The sequence below is a fragment of the Leptosomus discolor genome, chromosome 3 (genome assembly GCF_034619465.1).
Source record: "Leptosomus discolor isolate bLepDis1 chromosome 3, bLepDis1.hap2, whole genome shotgun sequence".
NCBI lineage: Eukaryota > Metazoa > Chordata > Aves > Leptosomiformes > Leptosomidae > Leptosomus > Leptosomus discolor.
The window spans coordinates 44,629,296-44,646,699 of NC_141393.1; the positions used below are offsets into that span (position 1 = coordinate 44,629,296).

Below are 17,404 nucleotides of genomic sequence, written 5' to 3' on the forward strand. Positions count from 1 at the left end.
GAAATAAATATTTCCAGGACATAACCCAGCTCCTTAAAGTTACAGCTTTCTTGATTGTAAATCAAATTGAGACTTATGCATAGTCTCTTACACTCTTACACTTTACTTACACTAGTCTGTTATTATCCCTGTAGCAGTAAAACATACATTGCAGAATGCCAGTAAGTCTTAAGACTCATTAGCTCCACATGTCATAGCATTAACTGTTAGTGTTTAAGTTGATGCTTACTATTTTCTCATAGAAGTCTTTAGGAAGCTTGGAAAGAATTTCTACAGCTTCAAGCAACTCATATGCATCTACTTGTGGTACTGTCTCTTCCTCATCATCATCTCCTGCAACCAAAAGAGAGAAAAATATAAGCAGAGCGACAAATGAAATTTTGACTTCAGCACCACCTAAGGCTCATGGTTTAAAAAGCACTATCAGCACTTGTGATTTTGCTATTCCAAAGGACAGATACTCTTTCATATAAAGTTTTTGCCCTGGCCACATTTTCTTGTTGTGTACTGCATCCCAAATGTTTTATACCAGTTTGAGTAAAAGCACCTTTACAATTTAATGTATTCTTTCACAAATAATATACCAGTGAAACACTTTCCAACGGAGTTCATAGATTAAATAATTTACCTCCATCTGCATCTCCTCCAGCTGCCTGCTGCTGCTCAAATTTTGCTTTCAGCTCCTGTTGGGAACGCAGAAACCTAGTCTGCTTAGGAGCAGCTGATGACACTTTGACCCACTCTTCTTCCAGTTCTTTTAGCTGCCAAGAACAGAAAAGAATAATCATACCAGAGAAATTTTGTACATACCCCAAGACAAACAACGGTTCATGGAAAGCAATGGAATTTTTCCATTTTAAAGCCAAGATAACACTACCTTTCACGTTCTTTTTTCTGCCACCAAAGAAATGACTTTCTCTTCACATTCACTGTTCAAAAGCTTTTGACCAAATACATCCACAGAACAGAATATCAACAAAAATATCAATGCAAAGCATTTACATAAGAACAAACTGTAGAACAGTCAGAATGGTGCATCCCCTCTGTAGAAGTTTCAAAATAATAATGCCTGAGCACAAAGATCTTTCTGTTACAGCCATGCTATTATTACACACTAAAACCAAGAGAAACAAACATGTTGAGCCACATTTGATGAGACTGTCTTTTTTTAACCATGCCATTTTTCAGCAAGTTACTGCTTTTCACCTGAACACAATTAACTCAGGTGGGAGGAGGGAAGGATGCATAAATAATCTATAAAGTTTTAAAGTAACAGAATCTTTCATCTCCAATAGCAGAGTTATCTATCATAATGTAATGCCACTTCCTGAAGTGGAACAGTCACATCCTGAGGACCATCAGAACAAGTCTAAAAGGCTGCATAGAGGAAAAAACTTCAGGAAAAAAGAAAACTGAGAAGGAAAATGGTCACCTTGAAGACTTTCAGTGCAGGCGCCTTTTATAAGGGTAAACTTGGGTTTGCCCTTGGGTTAGGTGTTCAAGGAATACCATTCTATATCCGAAATCCCCTCCTCAGGTTCAATATGATGCTTCCCCCCTCAATTTCACATATATTCAGAGCAACAAAACATTGTCACGATTTCTTTACAAATAACAGAGGGACTAACATTTTAGGTAAAGTTACAGGAAGCTAAAAATATAACATTGCTGTTACTGAAAAATTCCAGCTTTGACTTTAAGAATGCCCACTAATACCACAGGATCAAGGAGGGTGAGCATGGAAGTGTGTTCTCAAACATTTGGATACGTAACTACTTTCTTCCCACCTGAACAGAATTTATATTCTGCAATGGAGGTCTCAGAGCGTCCCTTATCCAACGGTAGATTTCCACAGCAAGGAGTTTGGCTTCATCTCGAACAGCCTTTTCCCGAGACTCAAAAAGTTTTGGCAATACTTTAATGATTGGCTTCAGTGAAATTATTTTTGAACCAAATTCACTGAAAGTTAAAAACATGGAAAAGTAACAGTGTCCAGGTAAGAACCAGAGAATGATCCAAAAATAGTAATTGATTTTTTAAAAACTAATCTATGAAACGCTTCCAGTGCACATTTAGGGATTGTGTCAAATAATTATTACAGCTATTACTTTGTAAAGCTACTAAGCTACTGTAAAATTTAAAGAATATTTGCACTATTGTAATTACCCCCCACGTCCAGTTTGGATTTATAAAATCAGTTCTCTGAAATTACTTCAAAGCAGTTAATCCAATCTGCTGCTTAAATCTCTTCCCTTGCTAGGGGGGAAAAAGAAAAAAGATAATGTGTCCTTAGACCAAAATTTGTATGACCTACTTTTTTTTTTTTTAGATCAGAATAGAATCTCCTTTGTCTATCCTCAGAGGCAAACTGCAGTAAAAGCATTAAGTCACTTTTCTACTTGTTGAACCAGATAATTATAGTGAGCCTGGGTCATCTTCACAGAAAGCACACGTGTTGAAATACGTGCTGCTGAAAGGACACATAAAAAAAGTTTCCCCAGCCAATACCCTTCCCTGTCATGTTGTTGAACTTGGTATACTAAACTTCCTTTTTCAATCACTGTTGAACAACACAAGAACTTTCTCTTCATAATTACAGTAAAGTTAACTGCTACAGTTCTTAAAGCATTGTATCTACATCACCTCAGAAGCCATAAATTTTTTTTGATTCAGAAGCATTTCTTTTCCTTAAGAATTCTGAATTAACCTTTTTACCAATCACACTTTTTCTCTGCTTCCTTCCAATCGAGTACCCCACGAAAAAGCTAGTAAAAATGGCTGCTCAAGAAATAAAACTTACATGTCTCACTTTCTAAATACTCTAACAATAAAAATTTTATTGAGAAATACTAAATGGGCTTGGCAAAGTATTAAAACCTGCAAAAGAGGCTCCAGACTAAAAAACCCCACAATTTAAATGCAGAATATAAACAAATGAGTTACCCAATATTTTTATTTTTCTACCATGACTAAAAAAAAGCGTATTAGGAAAAATGCCCGTGCAAATTCTCTTGTTCTTGTCTAATTCAATATAATATCTAACTCACATAACACAAGAATGAACAAAAACCTTAGCACAAGATAAAACACACCAGAAGCTAACCCAGTTATGTACTCAAGCTACCCACCTAGGTACAACAGAGACACATTTTGTTATCAACGCAGAAACTCTGTCCAAGAACAAGTCAAATTTAGGTAGCAACACAGCTCAGAAGCAGAAGATAAAGGTTAACTCAATAGGGCTCCATGAAATAATTTGATCCTGCCATCTCAAATATAGTAAAATACTGCTTACTGAAAAAATAGGCAGATGTGGCACATTTTATAGGCGTGGTTAGTTGAAAGATAGAGGAAGGTTATGCAGGTTCCTAATTACACTGTACTGTTAAAAGGACATTTGATTAGACAAGGCAATTTAAAATAGCTAAAATATACTCTTAAATGTGGGACAGTAGTTCCACTTTGTAGAGGCATAGGTAATGTGCTAAGCCCAATGCTTTACTTCTGTTACAGAAGCCTGAAACTATTAGTTTAACAATGACCATCTGTAGATATGCCTCAGCAAGTTCTCTAAAAGATACCCAGCACAAGACACTCTCCATCTGTGTTACAGTTTTCACACGAACTACTTTACTCACAAAAAGTGTTCTGTCCATTAATACCAAAATTATCTGTTTCCTTTATTAAAAAAAAAAAATCTAATTGACAGTGTAGTATGTACACACAAAGTATAATAATTTGATAAAACCCCAGTATTTTTCACTCAACTCAAAGGCAGCAAACATACTTGAAGTAGGGGGGGGCAGGGAAGAGACCTTCCAAATCTAATCTTGAAACAAACTACCCCATCTTAAGTAAACTGGATTTGATTTTTAGGGAGCATTATCAGCTTTTCTTTTTAATAGAGAAATTATATGGACAATGGAAACTTACTATGCAATGAACTTTTTTCTTTTTTTCCTTGTCTTCTAAAAAAACCCACACCATGTACCAAATTAAAGACACTCAGTGAGCAAAACAGTGGGTTTTTTTTTTAAAAAAAGGCTTTTTAAAAAAGACTCTACATTTTAGTTTTCCCATCAGTGAGTTTATTTCAGCTATTCAGAACAGAAGCAGCAGAGAATGGAACAAGATACGCTAATCCTGCCCTTCTTTCAGAGGTCCACTGTGAAAGTGGAAGTTAGGTAAACAGTTGCTATGAGCGAAGTAATCCAATTGAGGCTTGTACAACAAAAACATCCCTCACATCAACAAATCCAATGATGCTCTCAATTATTGTCAGAAAATATCAATAAAGATACAACCTATCCAATGACAACAATGGCCTGCTAGAGACTTAAGCAACAAATTAGACTCTATATACTACTGGGGTGAGGGGAAAGAAAAAAAAAAAAAACACCATGCAAACCAAACAACATACTAAAAACTAAAAGCTTACCTTAGTGCTTTCCTCAGTGTCTCTATACATGCTACTATGATTTTCGGGTTTTTGTTGTCCAGACCCTTCAGTAATTCTTCTTGTACTGCCTCCCCTTTTTCAATTTCTATATACATTAGACATATATCTAGACCCAGCTCTTTTGCTCTGGCTTTTGGCTGATTGAACACTTTATTTACAACTCCAGACGCTACTTCTCCTGTTGTCCTGAAAGATGTGAGAGTGTTACTTCTGGAACATTTAAGTGAATTAGGTGTTCTACACCATTATCCACAGATAAAAGTACACACAACACTCAAAACATGGATTAAAACTCGGCAAGTCCTCATATAATTTGGACTAAATTCCAAGTTAACCTTGAAGGTAATAACATTTTGTAAGAGATGACTTCAAGCCCTAGTATAATCAAAAGAACTCCTGCAGACTGAGTGCTAGTTAAGATGTTCCTAATATTGGACTACACCAGACAGTCAATGGCAGGCATTTTCTCAAAAGTGTATTCATTAGTACACATTAGTTAAGGTTCACCAATAAACACCATTTCTTGAAATTGCATATGTTACAGTTGACTAACATACAGCATTGGTGCATAATCCCAGCACAGAATTCACATCTATTTCAAAGCTTCCAATCAACTAAACCATTTACACTGCTTTTAAATCAAGGGGTTTGGAAGGTTGTTAGGTTTTTAAACAAAGCTTTGTGTTTGTTTTTTAAAATAAGACTTTTATGCATTTCATCAGGTCACGAAGTCAGCAGACCAAAGCACTGAGCTGGACCATTAGGTGTTTTTATTTCACCCTCAGGAGTACAAGCTACTTCAAGGGCTAGACAACAGTGAAATGCTAAAAAACATCTGGTGAGTAAGTTGGCAGGTATGAAGATTCATATTGGTTAAGATGGATGCAACACTGCATAAATATAACTACACTTTATTTTATGGATGAATTACACATGTATCTCTCCAGAAAAAAAGGCTCCCTGTACATAGACCGTTTTAGTAAAACAAGAACAGGGATTCCAGTTCACAGCACCTATACCACCAAATTACTGATTCACTTTCTCTACCATTTCAGCAATCTTTACTACCGCCTTTAATAGTTTCTCTGAACACTGCACTTGGAGGCCACCTACAAGGAAAGCCTAGAAATCAGGAAACTGTCTAGATTAGAAGGCAAATTCTGCTCTCAATAGTGAAGATCAGAATCGTTAGTGGCCACTGTACAATTTATCTGCAGCCTTTCTCAGAGAGGCACATTAAACTGTATAACAGCCTACTAATAGCAGGAAAAGGCTACTTACTTCCCAGCTACATAAGCATTTTCAACATAAACGAGTGCCGCTTCCAGGCCTTTCAACTGAGCCACTGCATTGGAGTCTGTCACAAATTTCTTTATCAATCCAAGATACTTGGACCATTCAGGACTCTTTTCATCAGCTATCTTCTGGAAGAGCTTAAAGGCTTCTTCATAACCATTTAATCTGGCTTTCCACAGCTAGAAGCAGAAATCAGACATTTAAATGTTGTGCTAGTACAATCTTAACTCACCAATCTCACCAAGTTCTTCAATCATAGTCGAAAGTGTGCTCAGTAAGCTGGCATCTGCAAGACTTTTCTTCAATGACTATAGGAATAACATGCAACAGGACAACACACTCATTCTTCTGCCAAGAATGATCTGCATAGAGAGATGCTAGTCTTCCCAACTGCTCTTCACAAGCTCCAATCACCACTGATAAGTAGGTGGGAGCCCAACAATAGTTTCAGTTACAGATGAGTAATTTCTCCACATGAGTGAGTGCACTGATCTTTCAGCACATAAGCTTATACCATAGATATTATCATGCTACTAATTTCTGCTTAATAAATGTTATCCAGCATCCAGGTTGGATAGAACTGATACAGTTTCAGATCTGTTATACGCATGCTGTGCAACTGCTGAGGTTACTTAACCATGGTGCACTTAGATAGAGGAGTACCACAGCTGAGATACACAGCAAGCCAAACCCAGAGACAAGATTTCCTACCTTGTGTTCACATTTCTGGTCAATAGGCAGTTTCATCCACTCACTGTCGTCCGCCATTTTAATTCAGGTTCTCTCTATAATTACAGTAATTCCTGTTGGGAGATAGGAATGAGTTGGAACACAGAAAAATGCACGTCAGGTACTACCCACAGCATACTTCTACTTAAAACCAAACCAAAACAAAGACAATTCTGCAGCAAATCTTACCGCTAATGTTCAACCCAAGCTTCTAACTATATTTAGATATGCACTACTAAGACTAGACCACTATTTTGCTAGCCCTGGAAAGCTATGAGAAGCCATTAAAGATTATACAGCAGTCAGACATTAGAAGTCTCAATCTGCGAAAGTTTTAATAGTCAAAGAAAGCATGCAGAATATAACCTCATCTAAACTTGAGGAAGAAGGTACTACAATTAGCTAAAATGAAATGAGTACCCCATCAACACTAGAAAACTGACTCTTACTGACATGTGCTTTCAGCAACAGGTGCCACAAATCAGTGTCAAAAAATAATCTGGTGCTAGTATAAGGACAGCCATTTTAGCAGGTTTACAAACAGCACAATTGAAATGAACAATACTGAGAGAGGTATGAAACCCATTTTTGCAAGCTGACCACTATGTCCTAATTCTAATGTAGCCAGCATTAGCAACTTTCAACAAGAGATCAATTTCTTACCACACACAGGGCTCAAATCCTTGCTCATTCAAGTTCTTACATGTTTTCCTCCTTCCCCCCTTTCCTTTTCATTAAAACAGGAATACTGACCATTGGGGTACAAGAGATGAGACCTCAGGCTCAAGGCCCATCTCAGACACATTGTACAACTAACCTGATTGCTCAGAAAATAACGAAAGAATATGCCTGATACAGGAAGATCAGCAAAATTAAAATAGCAGCAGCAGTGATGAGGGCTTGCAGCATTATATATACAAACAAACAAAATCAAACCAGAGAAGTAGCAACACATTCCAACACACCAGTTCAAATGCATAGACAAAGATTACCAAAATTCTAAAAACCAGCCAGCATATACAACAATTTATCACCAAAAGCATATAAATACACAATACTAGCAGAATACTCCTAATGCAAATTCAGCCTATGCCAGCAAAGCTGCATACTTTAACCCACTAAGTATTTCACCTAACGCACAGAGGTTCTCTGCAGAAAATTAACCCCTAGGATTAGAAGCATAATTTCACTGGTGTAATTTAATATAAGCAAGCTCTCCAAAGCCTTCTGTCAGCCACACAACAGTAACATTCAGCTATCTCGACAGGAAAATTGTGCTAGCAACAGTCCACAATAAAAACAGCCTTTTTTTTCTTCCTTCCTGGATTACTTAGGAGACACTTAAAAAAATAACAACCCAACCCCTCAATAATTATAAAAACAACCCAACCCAAACCAACAAAAAAACCCAAAACCCCTACCAGCCACCAACACACACAGCCACACCAAACTACACTAAGTTTACCTTAAAAAATTTATAAATTCCTATGGACATTAACACTGTTCTCACTGTAATTCCATAAACCTACTAATTTTCCCAATAGCAATAAAATAAAAGTCAAAGTCAGGACACAAGTTGACTAAGCATATAAACAAGTGCATTCAGGCATTATTATGGTTTGTCCTTCTCATTTCACAAACAGTGATGTGGATATTTTTTTTCTTTACATCAGCACAGTGGTACTGAGAAGTTCTCTTTTTAAGCAAAAAAAAAAAAAAAAAAAGAAGAAAATTGTTGAGAGGACCAAAGATGAAGACTTAATTAACCCCTAGAACTATAAACCACTGAGAATGAAGGGATTATTCATCATGTAAGAAAGGAAGTACGCAGAAGTGAAGCTACCTAAAGCCTGTTCTATTGAACTGTTAATTCTGGTACACTAACTTTAAACATACAACAAAAAAAGGTCTAGGTAAAATACTGGTCACACCATTCCTGGATGTCAGAAATTGACAAGAAAAATGTACTCTGACTTAAAAGTTACAACGAAAATAAAACTCAAACTTTGAAACGCCATACCAAAACCAATCAATCAGAAGAGGTCAACAGGGCAAGTAAGTTACTTCATTTTGCATCGAAGCCCCACCAGCCTTTTGCAACAGATCCTGCTTTCATCTGTTTAAACGCTTCTGAAACTCTACCACCTTTTTCTCTGCCCAAACCTCTCATTTGTTCTCCTACTCCTTCCTTCAGCCCACTGAAAGAGAGGGTTCAAAAGTAAATACAAATCAACAGCCTCCTGGTTTAAATTCAATGCATTTTACCCGTTTCAAAAAACCCACCAAACACATCCACAGACAAACAAACAAAAGCAGCCACCCCACATGCAAAAGCAAGACGCCTACGGCAAACGTGGAGATGGGGGGTTAAACTGTATCTACCTCTATGATCACGATGATTTCTCTCCAAAAGCAAAAATGAGACTGCACTCACATTAAAAATTTTTGAAATGGCTCACCTAGTGAAGGATGTAGGAATGCTCTAGTGTGAATGCAGTTACAGCAGCAGAATTCCTTCTGTCATTCAAGTTAATTCTGCTGCCAAGCACCACAGGAAAAATGCAGCTTTGCCAGCATAAGCTGTGTTTGCATTAGGAATACCTTCGTCTTAACGTACCAGTATAGAAATAATGGGGTACTTCCCCAGCATGGATGCAGATGACAAACAGATACAGTGGTCTCTTTCCAAACTCACACATGCCTTTGCCAAGAATAAGGAGAGTAAACTTAATAGGAAATGAGGTAGTTCTGAATCTTGCTCAGAAACTTGGAGGTAATTCAAGCCTTTACCTGTATATATCATTGTGTTGAGGAAAGCATAAGGAACCAATACAAGGACAATAGTTATTCACAAAGAAAACGGAAAAAGAAAATAGAGCACTAAGACTCCTGCCAGCAGCAGAAACACCAGAATAAAGAGTTCTAGTACCTGTACTAAAACAAACCCTCAACTACACCTTGTTCTTTTAGAAAACTGTCAGCAGCATGAACTTCCTACTTCAACAATAAAAAGAAACATTTATTTCCCTCCAGAAATCTATTCTGCCAAGGATATTATTATTGTAGGACAGCGACTACCTTACTACAATCCTAAAATCAGTTAAAACCCTAAAGTCAGGAGCAACTCTATTAAAAAGGCTTGCCCATCCCAAGTCTGACACCGATTTACAAGTATTTTTACCCTTCCACATATACAACAGTTCATTGCTACAGAGGGTGACCTCTTGCTTGTACACTCTAGTGATGCATTACAGAACCTAGAAGAAAAGGATCTAGGATTTCCCTTCCCAGTATTACAATGTGCTAAACTTGGGAAGTACATCTGATGGGACAGACACAGGGAAGGGAGACATGAAGTGGCATGTATTTTCTCACCCATTTTTTTAGTCTCATCAAGTCAGCTCCCCTACTATTTTTAGTCATTAACATCTACAATCGTTACTTCAATTATAAAAGGAGTTAAGTTGCCTTCTGTGCTGAATCTGGCATCTAAAAATAGTGATAAAATTATATCCCCCCCAATAACTTACAAATCCCTTTAGAACAGTTTATCAGAAAGTATTCCACAGCCACGAGGGAAAGCTCCTTCTTAAACATCCCATCTTTCTAGCTTTATCACTGCTCATGCTTGTCCTAATGCCAAGATCTTGTACTGTCTACATCTTGCATTCACCAGAAGACTGTTGTTTCTCCCTTCAATTAAGTCACTAGGTTCTGTATGTTCATAGAATATCCCACATTTGACAAAAAAAATATTTTTTCCTTAAAGCTTCTTTGCAAAGGCATGTAAACCTCCAGCCATTATTTCTCAAACTCCAAATAGCAAGTAGCCTCATTACACAATAATGCAGTTAAATTACGTTATTACTAGTGAATTTGCAGCAATGAAGTGTTTGACCTACATAGCTTTCTTGTTACCACAACTCAGAACAGACAGATTTAAGTCTTTCAGTAACAACATTCATTTTGGTAGAATCCAGAAAGCAAGATCTCTGAAGTGACTAAACCTTGAAAATAAGTTTTGTGAGAGAGGTTTGTAATTAACATGGCCAATACAACATTCCAAAAGCAAGTCAGCTGAGGAAGCTGCAATGGAGATGAACAACAAATCCTCCCTGACAGTTCTTGGCAGGACAAGTTCTTATATTAGGAAGCAGTGAGAAGATGAAGACCAACAAGGAAAGAATAGGATGTCTTTCAAAGGGAAACCACTCGAAAGCAGCAAGAACAGAAAATATTTACAAGGCAGCACAAATGCAAGAATTTCAAATGTAAAAGTGAGAATTCCCCACTGAATATACGTAAGTTTCAAGAAACAAATTTATCAACACATTAAGAGATTCTAGGAAAGTGTCAATACACGAAAGTTTGGATTAACCACTCACTCCTCTGAACAGCTCCTACTCAGCTTCTAAATAAATGCTTTCTCCACCACGATTTTTGAAGGCTAACATTAACCTTAACAGCTTCATAGTATGGGGTACTGTCAAAGAAAATCCTTTCATCGTAAACATCCCAAAACGTGTTTTATTTTGAAGCTTACATTTATCACCTATCACTATATTTCATTGTGACGTTTCAGCTTCCAGACCATCTTCTACAGAAAATATGCAACACCAAACTAGGAAGTCATTTTATGCCAAACAAAACCAGATGTTTATTGATACCGATTGTCCACTTCTCCCTACTCACTTCCACCTATTGAACATCACTGTTGCACCGGAACGGCACCAAGCATTTTGATATTTTGAAAGCTCAAAAACTTTACTCAAAAGAGTAAATTCAGAGAAAGCAAGACAAGCCTTTTTAAAGGAAAAAATGTTTTAAGTGTCCCCATACAGTAGGGCACATACATGGAAAGCATATAGCTGTATGTCACATTTCAGATGAAACTGTACTTCTCAGCAGACAGTCCTCTGTCAGTGCAGCCGACAGTTTTCATAGCAGAAAATTTTTATTTGTCTAATGGCAGTTTTGTGTCATATTTGCTCTTTGGCTCCAAAAAGATGAAGTTTCACTTTCTTAGAAGTTTAGCCCAGCATGTTTTTAGCATTTGCCAGCTAAACCTTCTCATTAGATACAACAAAAAGTAGCTCTGAAAGGTCAAAAATTTAAAATAATTATAGTTAAATTTTTATTTTAAACAACGCTTGGACATATTAAGTATTTTGAAGAGCACACAAATTTAAGAGCTACAGCCTAATCACTCAGTGAAATAATGCATTTGCTTTAGTAAATTCCACACAATCAAAAGGAAAATCGAAGTCCAGCTAACAATCCTGAACTACCGATACCTGCAAAAGGAGCAAAGAGTCAGAAGAACTTTCAGTCAGACTGTAAACGTGCTTTCCAGCTTCAGTCCATATATCTTTTGGTGACAGACAAAAGAACAAGAGGTTAAAAACCCACAGAAGATTATTTACTGCTTAGGCAATAAAAATTTCCTAGGATTTTAAGTGCTGCAATTAAAAGATTAATTAGAAGTTGTGAGATACATAGGCTCTTGACGAAAGGAAAGCAGGACCTCAGAATAATGAAAAAGAAATAGCAGAAATGCATGCTAAAAAGGATTTGTTTTGCAGGTTGTGGAGTAGATAGCAGCTGAGAGAAGCTAGTGCTTCAGCAGCAATGAAATGGCATTCAAGAATAAACAGCATTAAATTATCTCTTGCCTGCTCTAACTCATATGTCCTAATTCAGCTCAGTGACATCTTAATGACACAGACAACAAGTTATTGGTAAGGGAGGTAAGATACTTAATCTTGCTGGAAAAATGTGTTTTAATACATGGTCTCTGAAAGTAACCCAGGCCGTTCTTTTCCATGCACCCAGAAGTGAGAGACAACGCAAAATAAACTGACCTTCTGCTACAGCTAAGAGCAAAAGCTATTTCTTACTGCATGGGTAAGTCTGGAGTGAAGCCGGTCTTAGAGAGCAAAGAGGGGCAAGAGGGAAAAGGGCAACCCACGGGCAAGTTTGCATGCACTGAAATAATTCTAAGGGTGGCTGGCTAGGGTGAAAGATGTCAGTGAGGCTGTGCTTATTAGGTGCAAACTCCCGCATGCCTCAAGGTGTTTACAAAGCTCGGGCATGGAAAGGCTCATGTGATGTTCTTTGAAAGGACGGCCTGAACTGATGATGAAGGAGAGCTCCCGCGGAGACATCACACCCCAGGACCGACCACTAACTCCCTCCTTCTCCAAGGGAAGCACCCTCCAACACAGGAGCACGGCCCGCCCCCGCCCCCAAACCAGCGTCGTCCCCGCCATCCCCAGCACCTTCCAGAAGAGCACCCATCCGCTTATACCCGCTCCGCCTGCCGCCGGCTCCCCGTCCGCAGCCCCAGATCTCGCCATCCTCCCCCCACCGCCGCGGGCCCCACCTCCCTCGCACGCCGCGGCCCAGAGAGGTTTCCCGTTCCGCGGCGGCACCGGCTATCTGGCAGCAGGCCGCAGCCGGGGCTCAGGGCAGCGGCGGAGCAGGCCGCCTACCCGCCCGGCATTGTTTCTGCCCACCGCCCCCGCCCGAGGGGCGGGCCGGGCCCCGCCGCCGCGGCGCACCGCCCGCGCGACTCCGCCGGGCCTCGCCGGACACTCACCCTGACAGCTCCGGGCCGGCTGCGGCGACAGCGGGCGGGGAGCCGCGGGGCGGGGCGCGCTGGGCCGGGCCTGGCCAAGCCCCTCCCCGCCGGCGGGCGGGGCTCGAGGCGCCGCGGCCGCACCTGGGCGGGGAGCCGGCCCGCGCCGGGGCCAGACAAAGGCGGGCAGGGCAGGGCCGGGCTCCCGGCCCGCGGCAGCCCCGGGCACATCGCACCCCCCTTCCCGCTCACCGCGGAGGAGCCCGCCCCGGCCTCGCCCCCACGTCGCCGCTGCGCAGGCGGCAGCGGGCGGCCCCCGGCCCTCCCGGCGGCTGCGGTGCCCGCCCTGCAGCTGGTCGGGGGCCACCGGACCGCGGTGGCTGGTGATCAGCTTGGCCCGGCAGGCCCGCTGTTCTCATGAGTCACAGCCCTGGACGTCCATGCCCGTCAGAACAATTATTCTTGTAACAGAGGCAGCCACAGTCGTGCTAGAGCACGGCATAGGCATCATCCCGGGACACCATCGCCCAGTGATCCCTAATTGACGAAGGGAGCTGTTCTGAAACCCGACAGGAGGAACAAGGCCTGCCGTGAAGAACGAGAAACACCGTACCTTCTAAAGGAGGTATGAATGAATAGCCTGGCACCATACCATCACATTTCATGTTCTGCTGCGAGATGTGTAGTGACAGTGCTCTGGTGTAGCGGATTCATCAGCAATCTCTCTAGCCCATCGCCTGACATTTTGAGATGCCTTTTCGACAGTGACAATAGCAATCGAAGAAGCTGGTATGGTGGAAACTGGGTGTCAATAGCTTCCTCCCGAGAAGAGCATCAAGCCACAGGATGCAAGGCTGGGTTTTCTTCAGACACACTAGCTAAAAGCTAGCTGAAAAAGAAACCTCTTTAGGCACTGCAGCACCAGCCACACTCCCCACTGAATAATCATCCAAGTTACTTTTTCTACCATCTCGACTCCCCCCTCCCCAACAGGGAGGCACAAACACACACAACAGCTTCTGCTTTTTGATGCTGGACATTTGCAGCAACCAAGCTGTCATAGAGACAACCCGAAACAACACATAACTGCTTAGGTCAAGAGACTCTTTACTCAAACGAGCCACAGCAACACCGCCTGGCACAAGGCAATGTTTAATTTAAAAACAAGGGTACAAGGCTTTCCAATGTCACGCTTTAGAACTCCACCCCTATAAGATGAACCAAATCTACAACAAAGCATCAGCAACAGCAGCAACACCTTATTAGTCTTAAAACATGTTGTCTTGACACCAGCCATCCTGTTACAGATGCAAATGCCTTTAATGGCATCTGTCTCTGGCAGAGACTTCACAAACTATTTACATTAGTTTACAAACAAATTAACAATACAAGTTTACACACATCTTAAAAACCAGAAAAGGACATCTGCTGGTACCATGGAACAGAGGAGAGATAGGAAGGGGGGGAAAAACGGAACCAGACAATCACTGGCCATGATTTTGAAAACCCTAATTAGAAGGTTTACAAGTATTGACATCTCTCAAAGGTCTTTCAAGTCGTAAGTCCTAAGTCCTAGAACAAAATCTTCCAAATTAGATATCTGAGATTGAGACAGTTATCTCCAGTCCACAAAACATTCAGAGCAGTTTCTAATTGTATGTACTGTTTAAGACGCTCATAAGTGATCTACAAAAAGGGGCAAATAGAGGTGTTAGCTTGCAGATGACATAATCAGGGTAGCAAGAAAAAAAAAGAAAAAAAGGCTTGACTGAAAGAGCTTACAACATGCCAAGTGAATTTCAGCTGTAAATGTATCACCTAACACATACAGTGATGCACAAAAGTGAAACAACTTCTAACACTACACTGGCAGTCAGGTTTCCTGAGCCAACAATTAAATGGGAACAGGACCTTACTCTCATACCGATATCTGCTAAAACACTACCAGCTCCATCGTGTCATACCAAGTTTTCAGAAGCACAGGCCCAGATTACATAACTGGCCCATATCAGGGAAAGGACAAGAGCCAGCATGGATCGCATGAAATACAAGTCATATGTGTACAAGAATCAGGAATCATGGTCCATTACCATGCATCCACTTTTTTGTATTAGACTATCAATTGAGAAGTCTCACATCAGTACTGATTTAAAGGAATCTAACTCTTAATTTCCCATGCTTCTGAAATCCAAGTTTCATGTATTTTTGTGCAGGTATCACCTAAATAATTTTTTCCATAGTACATCTCCCAGTTAATGTTCCCAACTTTGTATTCTTGAGAATTACCTTCAATAGACCTACAACTATTGTTTAGAACCAGTTCATTGTACTTGAAGGCCATTTTCTGTTGATTCTGCTTTGATACATCACTCTCTCAATGTTTCTTAAGAAGTTCAACCTTATTGCAACTATTGAAGTGGGAGGAAAAAAAAGGGGGGAAAAAAAAAGAAGGTGCATCTCTAAGTTTCAAATGGGGGAAAGCTACCAAAACAGCCAAGTTTAAATAAAGGCCAAGCCTGAGGCAAGAAAGTCAAACCAAATTCTAATTTTTGCACAATTAACTGATTTCATATTGGACACCAAAGAGTCAAAACTATAAGGGCAACTTACAACAATTTTTCTTTCTGATTTGACCCTATCACAAAGTTTTAATAATAGATTTTTATGACTAGCTTTAGAATACTTTCGATATTTGAGACTCTCAGCATTTGGAAAGATGCATCTTTACAGCTTCAAACTAATAGATATGTTCATTGAAAGTCTATACCAATGCTTCCTCTGATACATGAGTAGTAAATAAGGAAGGTCTCCCACATCTGGTAGCCCAACATCCCAACCACTATTCATCCCCTTCTCATCTGCAGAAGGTAAATTTAACGGCACTGCGGTTTAGCAGAAGTACTAGAAGATGCAACACTAAACACAATAAATCAGCAAAAAGGGAAAACTTCAGAATAATTAAATAGATAACATACACCAAAAGTAAATCAGTTAGAAAACCGTAGCAGATGAGTTTGTGATTTTTTATTTTTTTATTTTTTTTAATAACAGAGTTTGGGTCAGCTTAAGCTGAACAGAAGTTTCATTACTCAGCCTCTGCTATGCAAAACTTTGTGCCTCTCACCGATAGAGGTCCAAATTCAGGAGGAAAACATGCCACACACCAACCTGAAAGCTACTGTCTTAAGAAGAATCTTAAGACCCTCACTCAGAAACAGAATCAAATGAAATAGAAAGGGAGGGGGAGGTGAACATGGGACACAAATTCCTATCCAGACCCTCTTCACGCACGCTAGAGGATGTTCAACAGGAAGCATCTCCTGGTGAGGGACCCTGAAGATCCAAGACTGACACCTGCACCCAACAACAGAGCTATAGAAATGGAAATGAGCTCATGCCTTTTGCTTTAAGATCAGAATCACCTCAGGGAACGTTTTCCTCAGGTCCTGTTAAAGAAGCCGATCCAGCACACAGCCTCCTCAAACGCACGCTCGGGGGACAGAAGATGCCAGGTCCGTATTTCTCTCGAGGAGCGACAGGAAGGGGCCGAGGTGGGCTCCCTCACTGGCCCCCGGCCCACCCTGCTGGCTGCCTCCCAGCAGGCCCCAGGAGCTCCCAACCACGCTTAGGCTCACAGCGATGACACGAAGGAGGCGACCGTGGCGGAGCAGTCCGGGCCGCAGCTCCCTACAGGTCCCGACACCCCCCGCTCAGCGGGCGGCCTAGGCAAGCGGCGCCCCTTAAGCCTCTACAGCACAGCGTGGTACAGGCTCCGGCCTTCACCACGGTGATCCCCCCCCGCCACAGGAGCTGCTCCAGGCGAACCCTGCGGGCCCGTGTCGTTCCCGTGGAGGCATGTCAGCGCCGCTCAGAACCGTGCCTCCGCCCACTCCCCAAGTGAGGCAGGGAAGGCTCAGGCCCAGCAGCAGAGGGAGGCCTACCCCCACCCTCCTGCAGGCCCAGGGAGCCACGGCGGGCGGGAGAAGGGGCCGGGCCCCCACCGGGGAAAGGACAACAACAGTGACTCTCACCTGGGCCCCGGCGGGTTGGGTGCGGCGAGTGTCTGGCCGCTCCTCGGCAGGGTTTGAAATCACTAACACCGCCCGCACCTCCCAATATCCTCAGTGCCCATTGGTCAGCGCCGGCCCCACCTACGCCCGCATCTGAGCATTTTATTGGTCCGTTTGAATCCGGCAGCGGCGACGCGTGCTCCGCGCTCTCCTGAGGCGGCTGCTGCTGGGCCCGGGGGGAGAGGGCACTGTGAGTGGGACGGCCTCAGGCGGTACCGGCCCAGCCCACCCAGCCCACCCCCGCTCCATAACCACCGAGACGTGCCGGGGAAG

At 41.6% G+C, this 17,404-nt stretch overlaps 1 protein-coding gene across 5 annotated transcripts in view; it reads right to left on the minus strand.

The window, feature by feature from the left end:
• The window catches only part of CKAP5 (cytoskeleton associated protein 5), a 42,190-nt gene extending 35,667 nt beyond the window's left edge, over positions 1–6,523 (minus strand). For all 5 annotated transcript variants that reach the window (XM_009954387.2, XM_009954386.2, XM_086462394.1 and 2 more), the window contains exons 1-6: positions 6,467–6,523; positions 5,741–5,934; positions 4,439–4,645; positions 1,788–1,959; positions 629–761; positions 230–333 (exon numbers count right to left, since the gene is read on the minus strand). In XM_009954387.2, the coding sequence (XP_009952689.1) occupies positions 230–333; positions 629–761; positions 1,788–1,959; positions 4,439–4,645; positions 5,741–5,934; positions 6,467–6,523 (867 nt within the window). The remainder of the gene's footprint in view (positions 1–229; positions 334–628; positions 762–1,787; positions 1,960–4,438; positions 4,646–5,740; positions 5,935–6,466) is intronic.
• Positions 6,524–17,404: the final 10,881 nt, after the last annotated feature.